A 16,111-nucleotide genomic window follows, 5' to 3' on the forward strand; every position below is an offset into this window, starting at 1 on the left:
AAACAGATTATATGAAGCCAATATCTTCTCAAAATTTGACATGAAATCTGGTTTCTGGCAAATCAAGATAACAGACAAAGATAGATATAAAACAGCATTCACAGTACCATTTGGACATTATGAATGGAATGTAATGCCATTTGGACTAAAAAATGCTCCAAGTGAATTTCAAAAAATTATGAACGATATTTTCAATCAATTTTCAAAATTCATAATAGTATATATAGATGATGTCCTAATATACTCAAAATCAATAGACCAGCATTGGAAACATCTAGATACCTTTGTCAATACCATTAAATATAATGGGTTAGTAATCTCGGCCCCAAAAATAGTTCTATTCCAAACACAGATAAAATTCCTAGGACATAATATCAAAGACGGAACAATAATTCCAATAAACAGATCGCTACAATTTGCAGATAAATTTCCTAATGAAATCAAGGACAAAAAACAGCTACAAAGATTTTTAGGAAGTCTAAATTATATAAGAGACTTTTATCACAATCTACATCTCATAGCGAAACCTCTGTTTCAAAGGTTAAGGAAAAAATCTCCAGAATGGACCAAAGAACATACAGAGGCAGTAAAACAATTAAAACTAAGACTAAAGGAAATACCCTGTTTAAATATTCCAAATCCTCAATCATTAAAAATAGTAGAAACTGATGCAAGCAATATAGGATACGGAGGAATATTAAAACAAAGAATAGAAGAAAGAAAAGAACAACTGGTAAGATATACCTCAGGAATTTGGAACCCTACACAACAAAAGTATTCCACTGTCAAAAAAGAAATTTTATCCATTGTTTTATGTATTTCAAAATTTCAAGATGATTTGCTCAATCAAGAATTTATTTTAAGAATAGATTGTAAATCTGCAAAGTTTGTTTTAGAAAAAGATGTCAAAAATATTGCTTCAAAACATATTTTTGCTAGGTGGCAAGCTATATTATCTATTTTTGATTTCAAAATAGAATATATAAAAGGAGAAGCTAATTCTATACCAGATTTTCTTACCAGAGAATTTTTACAAGACAAACAAGATGAGTGAAAACCCATTAAAACCTAAGTCCAAAAGCTCTTATGCAATGGCAACTGCCTCTCCAGCAAAGATAACCCCAGTCAATCCTCTCCAATTTGGATCACCAAGTAACTTATCCAACAAGTTTCAAGTCTTAGGTACCACCAATCCAATAAAACCTTTTTCAGGATCCATAGCAACTTCTCCAACCCAAGAACAAGAATCCAGTTCTCCCTTTTCCTTAAGGCCTCAATACATCTACAAGCCCAATTTAAGCCCAATAATGACACTAGAACCAGAACTAGAAAAGTCATGTCCAAAGACAATTGCCCAGTCAATCTTTGTCAAACCAAACCATTTCATTTCTTCTGTCCATACCAAGACCCAGGATCTTAACTGGAAGTGAGTTCTACTTCAAATTTTGAAACAGTTTTATAATAATAATAACTTCAAATATTCTTGTCTAATTTCACATAATTTTTGATAATTATCTTCATATTCTTCATCTCTTGGTCTATTTTCTCTTGTATAAGAAGCATGTATACTATATAATTCTTGATAATACATTTTCAGGATTTCTAATCTTTCTTTTTTGTTAAAATTATAACGAGGCATGATAAATTAAAAGAAACAAGATTAAACAAGACAGTTTATAATTTTAAACAAACTTGCTTACAAACTTGATTACAGACTAAGAAAGCAAAATAAAGGAAGAGGAAATATTTGCAAAGATAGGAAATAGGAAATATTTTAATAAAAGATTACCTAAAATATTTTTCTCTTCTCTGACTTGAAGTTGACCAAGGGTTTGTTGGGGAAAGGTTACTGGTTTATAGGGAGCTTTGGCTAGAAGTGTTGGAGTTTTCTTTTTCAGATAATTTTTTCGGATGGATGCACAAGAAGTTCCTCCTTCCTTTTATAGAGCATGGACTTCAAATGATTTATTTGGAGTCCGAACAGTGTTGGTCTTGAATTTTGACACTTGGCTATTGTTTTGGATTGATAAGAATTGCTTTTTGAAAATAGACGTAAAGATTGAGAGATGGACAGAAAATGGGACATCCACTTGGACACTTGGCTCTTGCTTTTTTAAAGAGTGGGGGCATATTTTTGACTAATACGGGATGAGATAAGGATGGGTGACTTGTCTTTTCTTCAGAGAAGATATGATATTTTAATGTTCTCTTTTATCAAAGATTCCTTCTGATCTCTAACAGCACATGGGCGGCTGCCTTTGGGCGGTTTCCCGCTAGAGATAATTATTAAGACTTGACTCTTGACTTGTCTTGACTTTCTTGAATGTTCCTGAGACTTAATTATTGATGATGATCTTCTGGTTGGATTGTCTTGGGTTTTCTTGACTTCTTGACTGGTTTCTTGACTCCTTGTCTGACTTCTATAATTCTGGAAAATGACATGGAGGGAGAACCCCCTCACAATCATCTTCATTGAGAGGTGTGAAATCTTCGTATGGATCTTCATCTTCATCTACTTGGGACAATGCTTCCATTAAGTACTTTCGCATTTCAGCTTTTGATGATGCTCCTGCCAACTTGGATTGTAACTGTGACTTGGATAATGGGAAATCTGAAGAGCTTGGTGCAGTTATTCTTGATTGCTGGGGATGATTATGTAACCAGGCTGTTACTCCTGCTCTGGTGGCTTTGTCAAATTGTAAATTTATCCACCACTTGACTTTGAATTTTCTTGAAAATGCTGGTATTGGATGATATTGAGATATTGAGCCTATGCAGTATTCCCAGCAGCAAATCCATGCTAGGGAAAATTGGGCAAAGAAGGTTAGTAGGTTGGGAGTTTGGCTTAAATGATCTGGGGCCATGAAATTTTGGATAAAATATTGGAATCCTTCTTGTACTGGTGCTGGGAGGATGGCTGGAATAGGTCCATATTAGTTCCACCAATCTGCGAACCAATTTGGAAATTGAACTTTGATCTGATTGTTGAATAGGAAAAACCAAGAATGGTTATATTGATCGTTTTGGAAGGTAAAGGTGTTGAACCAGGCTTTTTGGTAATCCCAGTAATTGTAATATTGTGGATTGAAGGGTTGAGAAAATTTTTTCATTGTGTTGGGGTTTTGTCCCCAGGTGTTGAGTGTAAGGATCTTTAGAATCTGGCACTTAGAATGGGAGATTCTATTTGAATCGTTCTTATCTGGAGTATGGGTGATAAGGGCAGAATCTGAGTCTACGAGGATAAACTCATAGAACTTTTGGGTCTTGGTATGGACAGAAGAAATGAAATGGTTTGGTTTGACAAAGATTGACTGGGCAATTGTCTTTGGACATGACTTTTCTAGTTCTGGTTCTAGTGTCATTATTGGGCTTGTAGATGTATTGAGGCCTTAAGGAAAAGGGAGAACTGGATTCTTGTTCTTGGGTTGGAGAAGTTGCTATGGATCCTGAAAAAGGTTTTATTGGACTGGTGGTACCTAAGACTTGAAACTTGTTGGATAAGTTACTTGGTGATCCAAATTGGAGAGGATTGACTGGGGTTATCTTTGCTGGAGAGGCAGTTGCCATTGCATAAGAGCTTTTGGACTTAGGTTTTAATGGGTTTTCACTCATCTTGTTTGTCTTGTAAAAATTCTCTGGTAAGAAAATCTGGTATAGAATTAGCTTCTCCTTTTATATATTCTATTTTGAAATCAAAAATAGATAATATAGCTTGCCACCTAGCAAAAATATGTTTTGAAGCAATATTTTTGACATCTTTTTCTAAAACAAACTTTGCAGATTTACAATCTATTCTTAAAATAAATTCTTGATTGAGCAAATCATCTTGAAATTTTGAAATACATAAAACAATGGATAAAATTTCTTTTTTGACAGTGGAATACTTTTGTTGTGTAGGGTTCCAAATTCCTGAGGTATATCTTACCAGTTGTTCTTTTCTTTCTTCTATTCTTTGTTTTAATATTCCTCCGTATCCTATATTGCTTGCATCAGTTTCTACTATTTTTAATGATTGAGGATTTGGAATATTTAAACAGGGTATTTCCTTTAGTCTTAGTTTTAATTGTTTTACTGCCTCTGTATGTTCTTTGGTCCATTCTGGAGATTTTTTCCTTAACCTTTGAAACAGAGGTTTCGCTATGAGATGTAGATTGTGATAAAAGTCTCTTATATAATTTAGACTTCCTAAAAATCTTTGTAGCTGTTTTTTGTCCTTGATTTCATTAGGAAATTTATCTGCAAATTGTAGCGATCTGTTTATTGGAATTATTGTTCCGTCTTTGATATTATGTCCTAGGAATTTTATCTGTGTTTGGAATAGAACTATTTTTGGGGCCGAGATTACTAACCCATTATATTTAATGGTATTGACAAAGGTATCTAGATGTTTCCAATGCTTGGTCTATTGATTTTGAGTATATTAGGACATCATCTATATATACTATTATGAATTTTGAAAATTGATTGAAAATATCGTTCATAATTTTTTGAAATTCACTTGGAGCATTTTTTAGTCCAAATGGCATTACATTCCATTCATAATGTCCAAATGGTACTGTGAATGCTGTTTTATATCTATCTTTGTCTGTTATCTTGATTTGCCAGAAACCAGATTTCATGTCAAATTTTGAGAAGATATTGGCTTCATATAATCTGTTTAATAAATCTTTTTTATTAGGTATTGGGTATCTTATCCATCTAAGGGCTTTATTTAGAAGCTTATAATTGATTACTAATCTGGGTACTCCTCTTTCTATTTCTGAATGTTTTCTGACATAAAAGGCAGGACAACTCCATGGAGAATTACTTGGTCTGATGAGTTTCTTGTTTAACAAGTCTTGTATCTCTTTTTTGCAATATTCTAGATCTTCTTTTTTCATTTGAATAGGTCTTGCTTTTGTTTTGATTTCCTTTTCTATGAAGTCTGGTTCATATGGTAAATAAACTTCATGTTGTTTCCTATGCCAAAAGGCATTAGGTATGTTAGAACATATTTGTTTTTCAAGATTTTGCTTAAATTCTTGTATTCTTGTTTTTAGTCTTGGATCCCTTAGTTGTTCTTCAATTTTTAACGAATTTATTTCTTGTTTTAGAAACTTCAATTGTTTTTTCTTTTTATTTATCAAATTGATTGTTTTTGTTATGGTTTTGTTTTTTATTATATCTAGTTCCTTTTCTTGGGGTTCTTGTATGAATTCAAATTGTATGTCTTGGTCTAACAGTTTACACCTTATCCCTTTTGAGTCTACTGTAAAAGGTTGTATTAATGCTAAAAATGGAGTTCCTAAGATTACAAACTGGGTTAGATTTTTAACTAGGATAAAATGGGTGTTTATACAAATTCCTTGATTGCAAATATGAACATTGGTCAGCTTGTATTTTATTTTTAGACTTGATCCATCCGCTGTTGATACTCCTTCTGTAGTTTTTTCAAAATATTTTGTTGGTATTATACCTTCTTGTATACAGTTTAAATCTGCTCCTGAGTCTACTAAGACGACAATTGTGATTGTGAATTCTTTATTAATTACTAGTTCTATGTTGACAAACCATTTTTGAAATTGTATTTTATTAATTATCTGTATAAAGTGTTCTTCTGGTTGTTCCTTATCTTGTATTATTTGTTTTTGTTTTGGGTTGGTAAATTTTAACAAATCAATCTGTTCTTGTTGCCCTTTGTTTATAATATGTAACCTTTTTATTTCTTCTTTTATTTGATTTACCTCTCTCTGTAAATCTTGGATTGTTACCTCCTTTTCTGGTGTTTTTAGTCTTTCAAATATTTCCTGTAGGTTATATTTCTGGAACTCTTGGTGTTTTGTTTCTTCTTTCTTTATTGTTTCTCTTAACTGTAATAAATACCCTTTTTGTAATTCTGGGTCTTTTATGTTGTCAATATAGTCGAATAGTACTCTCTGTTCTTTAGTTAAGGTGTTTATTGATTTACATTTACAAGTTGTATTACAAAATTGTAGTGAATGTTTCTTTTCTTCTTGTTCACTGGAGCTAGAGCTTATTTCTTCAATTATTTCTTCTTGGCTACTACTAGTGTTATTGTATTCAGAGTTTATCATTAGATTTTCTAATTGCTCTTTTAAATCTTCATTTATTTCTAAATCATTTATTTTTTGTTTTACTTTACATTGATTCTTGTAATGTCCTGTTTTCCCACATTTGAAACATATGGGTATCTTTTTCTTTTGTTTTGTTTGTTTTGAACGTTCAAAAGGTTTTTTCTTTTGGTACCTTGAAGTTTTCTTGTAGAAAGATGGTTGCTTTGGATAAGTGGTGTTTTTACTATATATATATATATATATATATATATATATATATATATATATATATATAGGGTCACGTTCCTAAGACTCATATTGCGACTCACATTGCGACACACCGTTTTGTCTTATATGGGCAAAAATGTTTGGAATGAGCTAATTTTTTGTGAGGATGATCTCTGTGATGAGGGGATCATCCTGACAAAAAATAATTCCATTCCAAAACTTCCAACCCCATCAAAATTGATTTACAAAAATTGGACGGTCTATAATTTTTCAACAAAAATTGGACGGTCTAGAAGTTTCATAATGAGCTGATTTTTGGCAAGGATGATCTCCTCACCATAGAGATCATCCTCACAAAAAATCAGCCCATTCCAAATATTCAGCCCATTCCAAATATTTTTGCCCATATAAGACAAAATGGTGTGTCGCAATGTGAGTCGCAATATGAGTCTTCGGAACGCTGTTCATATATATATATATATAGGGAAATGTTCAGCACCCTAAGTTTTACCACACACTTTAACAAACGTTTTTTGTCCTATATGGGTTAGAAGTTTTGGAATGGGCTGATTTTGGTGAGGATGATCTCTATGATTAGAAGATCATCCTCCCCAAAAATCAGCCCATTCCGAAATGTTTAGCCCCATGTTTACACGTTGAAAAATCATGGACCGTCCATTTTTTGTAAATCAATTTTGATGGGGTTAGAAGTTTTGGAATGAGCTGATTGTTGGTGAGGATGATCTCCTCATCATAGAGATCATCCTCACCAAAAATCAGCCCATTCCAAAACTTCTAACCCATGTAAGACAAAACGCGTTTGTTAAAGTGTGTGGTAAAACTAAGGGTGGCGAACGGGACCCATATATATATATATATATATGGGTCCCGTTCAGCACCCTAAGCTTTACCACACACTTTAACAAACGTGTTTTGTCTTACATGGGTTAGAAGTTTTGGAATGGGCTGATTTTTGGTGAGGATGATCTCTATGATGAGGAGATCATCCTCACCAACAATCAGCTCATTCCAAAACTTCTAACCCCATCAAAAATGATTTACAAAAAATGGACGGTCCACGATTTTTCAACGTGTAAACATGGGGCTAAACATTTCGGAATGGGCTGATTTTTGGGGAGGATGATCTTCTAATCATAGAGATCATCCTCACCAAAAATCAGCCCATTCCAAAACTTCTAACCCATGTAGGACAAAAAACGTTTGTTAAAGTGTGTGGTAAAACTTAGGGTGCTGAACATTTCCCTATATATATATATATAATATATTATATATATATATATCATATTCTATTCGGTAAAGTATGCCTTGGTCTCACTTCCTCACATCTTGGACACCAAGACATCTACCAAACTAGCCCTTCTCCTCATTCGAGTCCGATATTCATTCTCAAGAAAAAATATTCTTTGTCCAAATTAATGAGAGCCAATCGTGTTAAAAAAATATTAAATCCTGATGGGTTTGAATACTGTTCAAAAAATCTCCAAATCCAAAAGAGCCTCTGAATCTTTTATGATAGAGTTCATCATGGTTTATAGAGACCCATGTTCAATTTTAAGGCCCAATAGAAGTCATTGATAATGATCGAGTTCATGGAGACGACATTGAATTCCGTTTTCTAGTCTATTAGAGACCACATTTTTTTTTATTAAAATCTAAAAGATGTTGATCAAACCTAAATCGAGTCCCGGTAGAGTTGTGTTATTTGCTACTAATTCTCTACAACATATTTGGGGGCATCATGGTTTTTGAGCATACACTCTACATTTGGCAAAAATGAGTTTCAACTAGGGGTGTACATTGGATTGGGTAAATTTGAGAACCGAACCAATCCGAAGTCTTTTGGAGTGGATTGGTTCGGATTGAGCATGGTTTGGTTCGGGTGCGGATTGTAAAAAAAAAAAAATTCGATTGATTTGGTCTGGTTTCGGATTAGGAATATAATAGAACCGAATCAATTTGAAGTATATTTATATATAAAATCCTTTTTTAATTTCGTTCTTCTATTCTCTATTTCTCTCTTCTTCAAATTTGAAGAAAACTTAACCGTCATTCATCTCCCTCACTCGCCACTCGCCACCTTGTCGAAAAACGAAGAGGTAACTCATCTCTTTCTCTCTCTTTCAACTGTGTTAGTATGTTACGAGGATGTAACTCGTCAAAGTCTTCGACTTCATCTCCTTTGTTTTTTTTTCTAACAAAAACTCATAAAAAATATACACAAATCTCTCTCTCAACTCTCAAATGGATCTACCCATTTACGGAAAAAAAAATTCAAAGAGTTTAATTTCTTATTTTTTTACGAAAACTTTTATGTTGTGTTTGTTAGATGAAATATATTATACGAACCTAGACTTGGATTCTTTAATCTACCATTTATGGATTAGTTTTCTCACTAATCCATCCAAAATACCAATTTTAAAATTATAATTTTTTTTAATTCTTATTGAGCTTCCTCTAATTTTTAATTTATACATATTTTAGTCAAAATTTAATCATAAAATCATTTTCATTTTAAAAATAGGCATTATTTATGATTTGATCCAAAGGGTTCCTCTTTTGAAAGAAAAAATACTAGTTTTTCTATTTTTAAAGTATGAGAACCAAGAACTAATACGAACCAAGGTTGGTTTGAATTGGTTCAGTTCCAAATTTGTAGAACCAATCATGTTTGGTTCGGTTCCAATTTTGCCAAAATCTGAACCAATCCGAACCATGTGCACTCCTAGTTTCAACGACCTAACTTATTCAATAACAAACAATTGGCTATAGGCGGCTATTCATCAACAATTGCATTCTTGGAGGAAGGTGATTGATTTCAACAAACTCAATGATTGTTGATCACCCTGAGTTTGAGGTAGAGTGCGTCAAAGTATTAGAGAGAAAGCAATGTAATAAAGTGTATTGAGACACACGAAATCATTTAATTTCTATGAAGATTATGAAAGATTTGATAGTATCATATGAGATAATGATCTAATTAAATTAGGATTGTATTTAGTATGTGTTTATCCAATTGGTTAGAATTTTCTATTGAAACATTATTGTACTTAATTGATCTAATTATTAAGATATTTACTCAAGTTTCTATCCTTTCATATATGTCTTTTGAAAATTACTAAATTAGCCATACATATATGTCTTCTGAAAATTACTAAATTAGCCATATGAACGTGTTTATTAGTAAAGACACATACTTCAAACCATCTCTATATACCATTAGAAAATAAAGAGGACTATACCAATTCCACTCCAAATGTATGATTGCATTAAAAAAAAAAAATTACACTCTTTCTTTCATCTTATTATTATTTTTCTTGATCAGTCAAAGTCCATGATTAGCTATGATCAATATCTATGCATCACCAATCAAACTATTTTTTTTACTGTTTCAGATCTAACAAGATATGACTGTGCATTTTTTTTTAGAGTGGAGTACATCAACATTTTTACTTTGATGGAATTCAAAAAGAAAAAGAAATTATTATTTCAGAGAGAGAGAGTGAGAGAGAACGAAAGGATTACTTTAGTTTTAATTAGCACATGTTATGTTGTGTGTTAGAGAGAATGCAAAATGAGAAGAATATTGGTTGAAATTGTGATTTTCTTCAAAACAAGGATGTCTTTGTAATTCTAGCTTCTTATAGAAAAATGGAAGGCTAGGATTTAATGGAGTGATACAATGGTTAGAATCTACTCGAGGAGCAAAGGCTTTAACAGAAAGTCCCCTGTGTTTTGTAGGGATAAAAAGCTTTTGATGCAATGGAATAATCGCTTAATAAATTCCTATAACCATTTAGTTTCTTTAATTTGTTATATTCGAGTCGTATATTATGTTGGTATTATTAAATTGTAGATCATATATATTCATAATAAACTTACTTTGGGATATCTATGAGAGATTTTCGGCTTTTTTGTTTTTGGAGTAAATAAGAATTAAGTGTAACCCAATTTTTCGATGGATGTAAGAAATTTCGCCGAACCATATCATGTTTTTTATATTTTCAGCTTTGATGAAGTTGCAATCCACACAAATGTGTTTTTTAAGGAATCATAACTGAAACCCCTCCAACTTCACTATGTATAGTGTCCATGCCACCAACCACTTGTCATTTGCTCCTAGGCCACCTATTGCCCTTGCGACGCAGGCCATCCGAGTCCAATCTGCCCAAACCAACCGGCCGACCATACCAAGTAGGCCACCTAATAATTGTGACCTATACCAACATTCACAATGGGGTGTATCCTGCGATGACACCCATTCTCAAGCATAACTAAATGCAATAATTCATTTCGAAAGTTGTTACCAATTCTCTGTACTCCCAACACCCAAAACCCCACTTTCCAAAATGGACCTTGCCATGGCCATCACCTACCATTAAAATTTCTCGAAAAAATATTTATGACAAAAAAAATCAGCAGCTTCAATCGTTGACACAGGAAAATCTACTAATTGGGTAGTGGTATGGTCGATTGCCCATCAATTCTTCGTCTTAAGCTCATACGATATAATATTTTATTTACCATATAATACTCAACGAACATTTTTGTGTGCCACATCGTAGTGCCCCCACGACTTATTGTGCTCGATTCTAGCCATTGGATGTAAATATTTTTCTTCATGACCCAAGTTACTCAAATCCAATGGCTAAGAAATGCGATTCAGGCTCATATATGATGAGTGGTTACCAAAGGGTAAGCCAAAAAAAATATATTAATGAGGTCAATGTCTGCCACATGGAATGCATAAGTAATGCACTGGTGCACCATGACTGTTGAAGAAAAATTGGACCCACAGACAGAACATTGTATGTTGTGGGTGTCTTTGTGTATGAGAGAGAGTGAGAGAGGGGTGTGTGTATGTGTGATGGATATTTAACGATGCTGATGTAACCAAAATAACAGCCCACATTAGATAGAGAGAGAAGAGATAGACTTAAATGTGATACCTTCCAATAGTAGATAGATTCATAAATGTAACATAGTTACTAAACAGAAGTCAATACCCGAACCATTATACCCATGCTGCCTTGGTAGTTAATCAAAGAAAAAAAAAATTGATTTAAGAGAGAGAGAGAGAAAGAGTCCACACAGCAAGGAAAGGCAGTTATGGTGCGTTCTTGACTCCCTCTTTAAAGGGTCTTCCTTTAAAGGTAAAATTGAATAAGTTCTGTTGTAAAAATTTGAAGACTTGTTGTAGTAGTTGAAGCAGCTTCAACTCTTGATGAAGGCATTCAAATGTTCTACCAACCAAACCCAACTTTCAAAATCTCTAATATTTCTCCATTGAATGCCAGCAATAAGAGCTTCTTAAGTTCATCTGATCTCACAATTTAAAGAGGAGAGTGAAGAGTGAGAGATCATCAAGAGCCTGAACAATTCAAAGCAGCTTTTATTTGTTGGACAGTAGTGCTGATAAGGTTATTAACTGTCGTCACTGACTCCAAGTTTAGCTTCGCAGAAGGCAAGCTACTCACTAGTATTTGAAACACCACCGTAACAAGTGAACCTCCACCTGACCTACTTGTACCACCCCATTGTATGTTTGAGCTCGTTGAAGCTCCTCCTTGGTCGGGTCGGCCATCTGGGGAGATTGTGAATCCCGAGGGAAGTAGAGGGATGTATGATGGGTCTTCACCGCTCATCGCTAAATTGATGGCTGGTAGATCAACAGGAGAGTAGACTACGAGTGAGCCCGACGAGTCTGTGCAGCTCTCTTGGAGTATCAACATGTTGTTCTGGTTTGAATTGAGAGCCTGTTGAAAAGAAAATTTTGAAATGTCGTAGATCGATTCAATCACGAAAGCAATTAAAAAAAATGTGAAAATTTGAAATGTGTGGGTTAGACCCTAGACTAAATCACAAAGACACTAAAAATAAAACACACAGAAAACCCTAGACTAAATCACAAAGGCAATAAAAATAAAACGCACGGAACTATTTTGAAATGTGAGCCCGAAATCCTAGATCAAATCATGAAAGCAATTGAAAAAAAAAAACGAAGAACACACCACATAAAAAAATTTGAAATGTGTGGGTGTTTAACCCTAGACCAAATCACGAAGGAAATAAAAATAAAAGAAACACACGACACAATTTTGAACAAAACGCACTAGGTCCATGTATGAAACCAATAGATCCTGAAACCCTTGTTTTCTAGTTCAACTTCATTTTCCTGTGACCCTAAAACAAGCTACATTAACCTGAAATAAACAAAACTCTACGATACCTAATTTGGGTGTCAGTGTACAATAACACCCCTGGTGATCAATCACCGAATAAATTCAAAAAATTTCATTACAACATAATTAACTAATCCAGACTAAAATAACTTATATTATTTGTAAACATGAGAATTGGTGAAAAGAAGACTTACTCGGAGAACCGATATACAGTTCCCAGGATGTGATCCATTTGCAATATGAGCAACCTCTTGAACTGAATTACCATTCGATAGAACATCCCACTGAAAATAATTATACAAAAGACATAAAAACAGTTTATGGGTTGGATTGAATAATGCTGATTAAAAGGAGTATTGTTTGTATGAATACCTGAGCACGGGTACTCTCATCCCTGAAGAAGTTGAATACATTCTGTGAAGATACTGGGAGCCATATAGAGGTTGCAGCACTAAGTACCACTCCATTTGGTTGGCCAGGGTCCGTGCTCCTATGAACCGTGACTCGAACTCCAACATCATTCGAACCGGAAAGTGTGGTCCATCTATGGCCATTCGATGCGCTTATGCTTGTACAAAAACTGTTAATCATCCTTTGGGCAAGCTTCATCATGCTTCGTCTACCATCGGGTGAAGGAATAACTGGATACCATAATGAGGATAAAATAAAGATAGTGTTCATGAAAAGAAAAAATATTTTGAGAAAGAAAAAGTTGTTTTAAGTACCTCCACTAAGGTCGCGGGTAGAAGTATTAGTCACCATTAAACAAGCGAATCGCTCACACATCCTCCGCAGAGTAGCTAGCCATCGTTCAGCTCCAAATGCCATACAGTTATGAACAAGGTCTCGATATAGCCGATTAATTGAAGTCTTCTCTTCCACTTCCACGTGTTCCACCCAAGTAACCTATAAAGAATTTTCCCAAAACCATGTTACTAAGAGTCTAAGACAATGACATATTTGGGTGTATGAAGATGCTCGTGAAGGGTGAATTTGATTACCTTAGAGTACCCATTAGGCATGTCTTGAATCAAACATCCGGATGGAAGTTTCCGAGAGTTTGAAGGAGAGCCAAATTGGTTCTCTCGGGAAAAATCAAAAGATACATCAGCTATCGCCCACAATCCTTGCTCAATTTGCTGACAATAACGGAGGAAATAGAATTCTCGAGTTGATAATAGAGGCGAGAGTACTTGCAATGTCTCGTGCATCTACATTGACCAACCCTCTTGAATCAGAAGACTTTCTAACAAAATCGAACTCAAATTGTCACAATTAACCAAAAAAGGGAAATTTGCAAGTAATTACCAATTGCAAGGATCCGCTATGGCTTCCCACCATGCCAGATGCTAGTACTTCAATGGTCTTTGCTTCGGCGACAATAGTTGGAAACATTTCCACCCATTTGTTCTACAATTAAAACAATCCTCATTACATAAGAAATCCAAAATTGGAAACGATAATCTAATTTCTCAAATGGGATACTCACCGAGTCCATTAACATGTCAACCAGTGCCAATCCATTCATGATCACCACAATAGAACCTCTAGATCCCTCAGTTCGAACATTAGGATTCTTCAAGGGATTAGCCCTATGGAAAACCCTCTCATAGCTTTCAAGATTAAGAATCTCTCGTCCATCACTACTGGACTTAATCCACAATGGCCCGTCTGTCCGGGCAAGCTTGATTAATTCATCCATGGCATTGGTAGCAATCTCAGACATTAATGATCTCTCCATCTCGGATATGCCCGTCGTCTGAAAAGACGACAATGTTGGCATAGAAGAAGAATTTCCCGAAAGAAGATCAAGATCGAGATCGAGAGATGGACCCGTGATCCCATGGTTACAGAAACTCCCCACCGATAGATCTAACGAAGTGGCGATCGGTTCAATTGGAGGGATTCGTGAAACAGGTCTTCCTATATACTTTGAAGCAATACTAGATACTCTATCAAGCTGAAAAAATTTCCCCAAAAACAGAAAAAAACAAATGAACAGAAATTTACCCAATTAACCAAAACAAGAAACAAAAAACAAAACAAATACAAAAACAATACCTCTTCTTTCAATCGGGCATTTTCCATTCTAAGTCTTTCCTCATCAAAAATCATGTCTTCACCCCCAACTGGAGGACCCCCACAAGAAGGGCAGATCACATTCTTTAAAGCTTCTCTAATAGCTATGTTTTCACATCGAATCCTATCGTTCTCCGACCGAAGCGCACAATTGTCTGCTCTTTCATGTTGGGTCTGAACCATTGGTGTGAAAAAAAGAACTTAATCATAAAAAGAACAAACGCAATCTCACAATATACCCAACCCAATCTCACAATAAAAAACAACAAGGAGATGTTGGGTCTGAACCATTGGTGTAAAAAAAAGAATTTAATCATTAAAAAGAGAGAGAGAGATAGAACTACCCAATCACACAATAGCCCAAAAATTAAAAGGAAAAAAGAAAAGTACCTTCATTTGGGTCCTCCTGTTTTGAAACCAAAACTTGATCTGGCGAGGTTCCAAACCCAAATCCCTGCTTAACTGCATCCTTTGCTTCTCATCTGGGTGAGGACACTCCTTGAACACACTATAAAAGAATATAATAAAAAAAAAAGGATTTTTTTTAGGAACAAAACTGTATTATAAAGTAACGAAGCTAACGATGAAGAATGGGTCGATCTTATTACGCTTCAAGTTGTTGAATCTGATGAGCTGTGTGACGATGGAAGCGTTTCTTCTTTCTTTGAGGATCAGAGACATCTTGCTCGTCGCCGGACCCACCACCTCCGCTTCCAGACTCCATTTTTTTTAAAGGTTGTCGTTGTTGATGGTGTGAAGTAGTAGTTGTGATGCTCTCATGGTAATAAAAATACTATTAAAACAAGAACTGTTCAAATAAAGAAGTTTAACTCCCTAGAAAAAACAGCAAAAGAACAAGGAAATGTTGCTGTTGATGCACTGTTGTTCAACTTGAAAACCCATTTTCATTTGGAGAAGAGAAATGGGTTGTAAAAATCTGAGATATTGGCGTCAATCAGGGAAGAGAGAGAGAGAGATTTTGTGAATTTGAGGGAATTAAAAGCGTTTTCGCGTGGTTTTCGAAGATGGGTAAGAGCCTAAGAGGTAACCCGACGGATTTAAAGCCTTCTTCTGAGAAATCGGTGCGCCCTTTTAAATACCTTCTCACCATTCGAGGCCTTTCTCTCTCTTCTCTCTCTTTCCTCTCTCTTCTCTCTCTCTAACCGGAGCTGAGATTTCTCTGTCATTTGAGTGTCAACTTTTTCCAACAAAACAACGGTACGATTTTTGCTATTTAGAAGTGTAATGACGAAAATACCCTTGATTCTTTGGGTTTTTTTCCTAATAGTACTTTCTATAAAAAAGTTTTTCCCAAAAGTCAAAGTTCAGATATAATGCAACGTTTCTTTCTATTTCCACACCAACTTGTACTACGAGCAACCCAATTCATATATAAATCACCAAGGAATTAGCAAAACTCTCGGGGTGCTCTTAGTAAATAGAAGCACTCTTTTTATAATATCTCAGGTGCAGAAAATTAATCTTGTTTTTAATAACCACACTCCATTGTTTGTGGGAACAAGAATAATGAATGATGGATGTTAAGTTACT

At 34.6% G+C, this 16,111-nt stretch overlaps 1 protein-coding gene across 1 annotated transcript; it reads right to left on the bottom strand.

Moving 5' to 3' along the window:
* Positions 1 to 11,189: 11,189 nt before the first annotated feature.
* Positions 11,190 to 15,718, bottom strand: LOC147398103 (homeobox-leucine zipper protein ROC8-like). Its single transcript, XM_086447258.1, has 10 exons — positions 15,169 to 15,718; positions 14,951 to 15,068; positions 14,543 to 14,734; positions 13,971 to 14,441; positions 13,790 to 13,891; positions 13,483 to 13,692; positions 13,207 to 13,387; positions 12,854 to 13,122; positions 12,676 to 12,765; positions 11,190 to 12,055 (listed from the first exon to the last, which is right to left on the bottom strand). The coding sequence occupies exons 1-10, from the start codon at positions 15,282 to 15,284 to the stop codon at positions 11,663 to 11,665; spliced, it is 2,142 nt and encodes a 713-aa protein (XP_086303384.1). The 5' UTR covers positions 15,285 to 15,718; the 3' UTR covers positions 11,190 to 11,662.
* Positions 15,719 to 16,111: the final 393 nt, after the last annotated feature.

Source organism: Akebia trifoliata, chromosome 7, assembly GCF_017979445.1.
Source record: "Akebia trifoliata isolate Shusen 1 chromosome 7, ASM1797944v1, whole genome shotgun sequence".
NCBI lineage: Eukaryota > Viridiplantae > Streptophyta > Magnoliopsida > Ranunculales > Lardizabalaceae > Akebia > Akebia trifoliata.

What these genes read in the sequence shown, in the direction of transcription:
- LOC147398103 (XM_086447258.1), bottom strand. Translation starts at nt 15,284, where the DNA reads ATGGAGTCTGGAAGCGGAGGTGGTGGGTCCGGCGACGAGCAAGATGTC. An exon ending in ACAGGAGGACCCAAATGAAG is followed by an intron (nt 14,735 to 14,950) that starts GTACTTTTCTTT and finishes CCAATGGTTCAG; the next exon opens with ACCCAACATGAAAGAGCAGA. An exon ending in ATAGCGGATCCTTGCAATTG is followed by an intron (nt 13,693 to 13,789) that starts GTAATTACTTGC and finishes TGGTCAATGTAG; the next exon opens with ATGCACGAGACATTGCAAGT.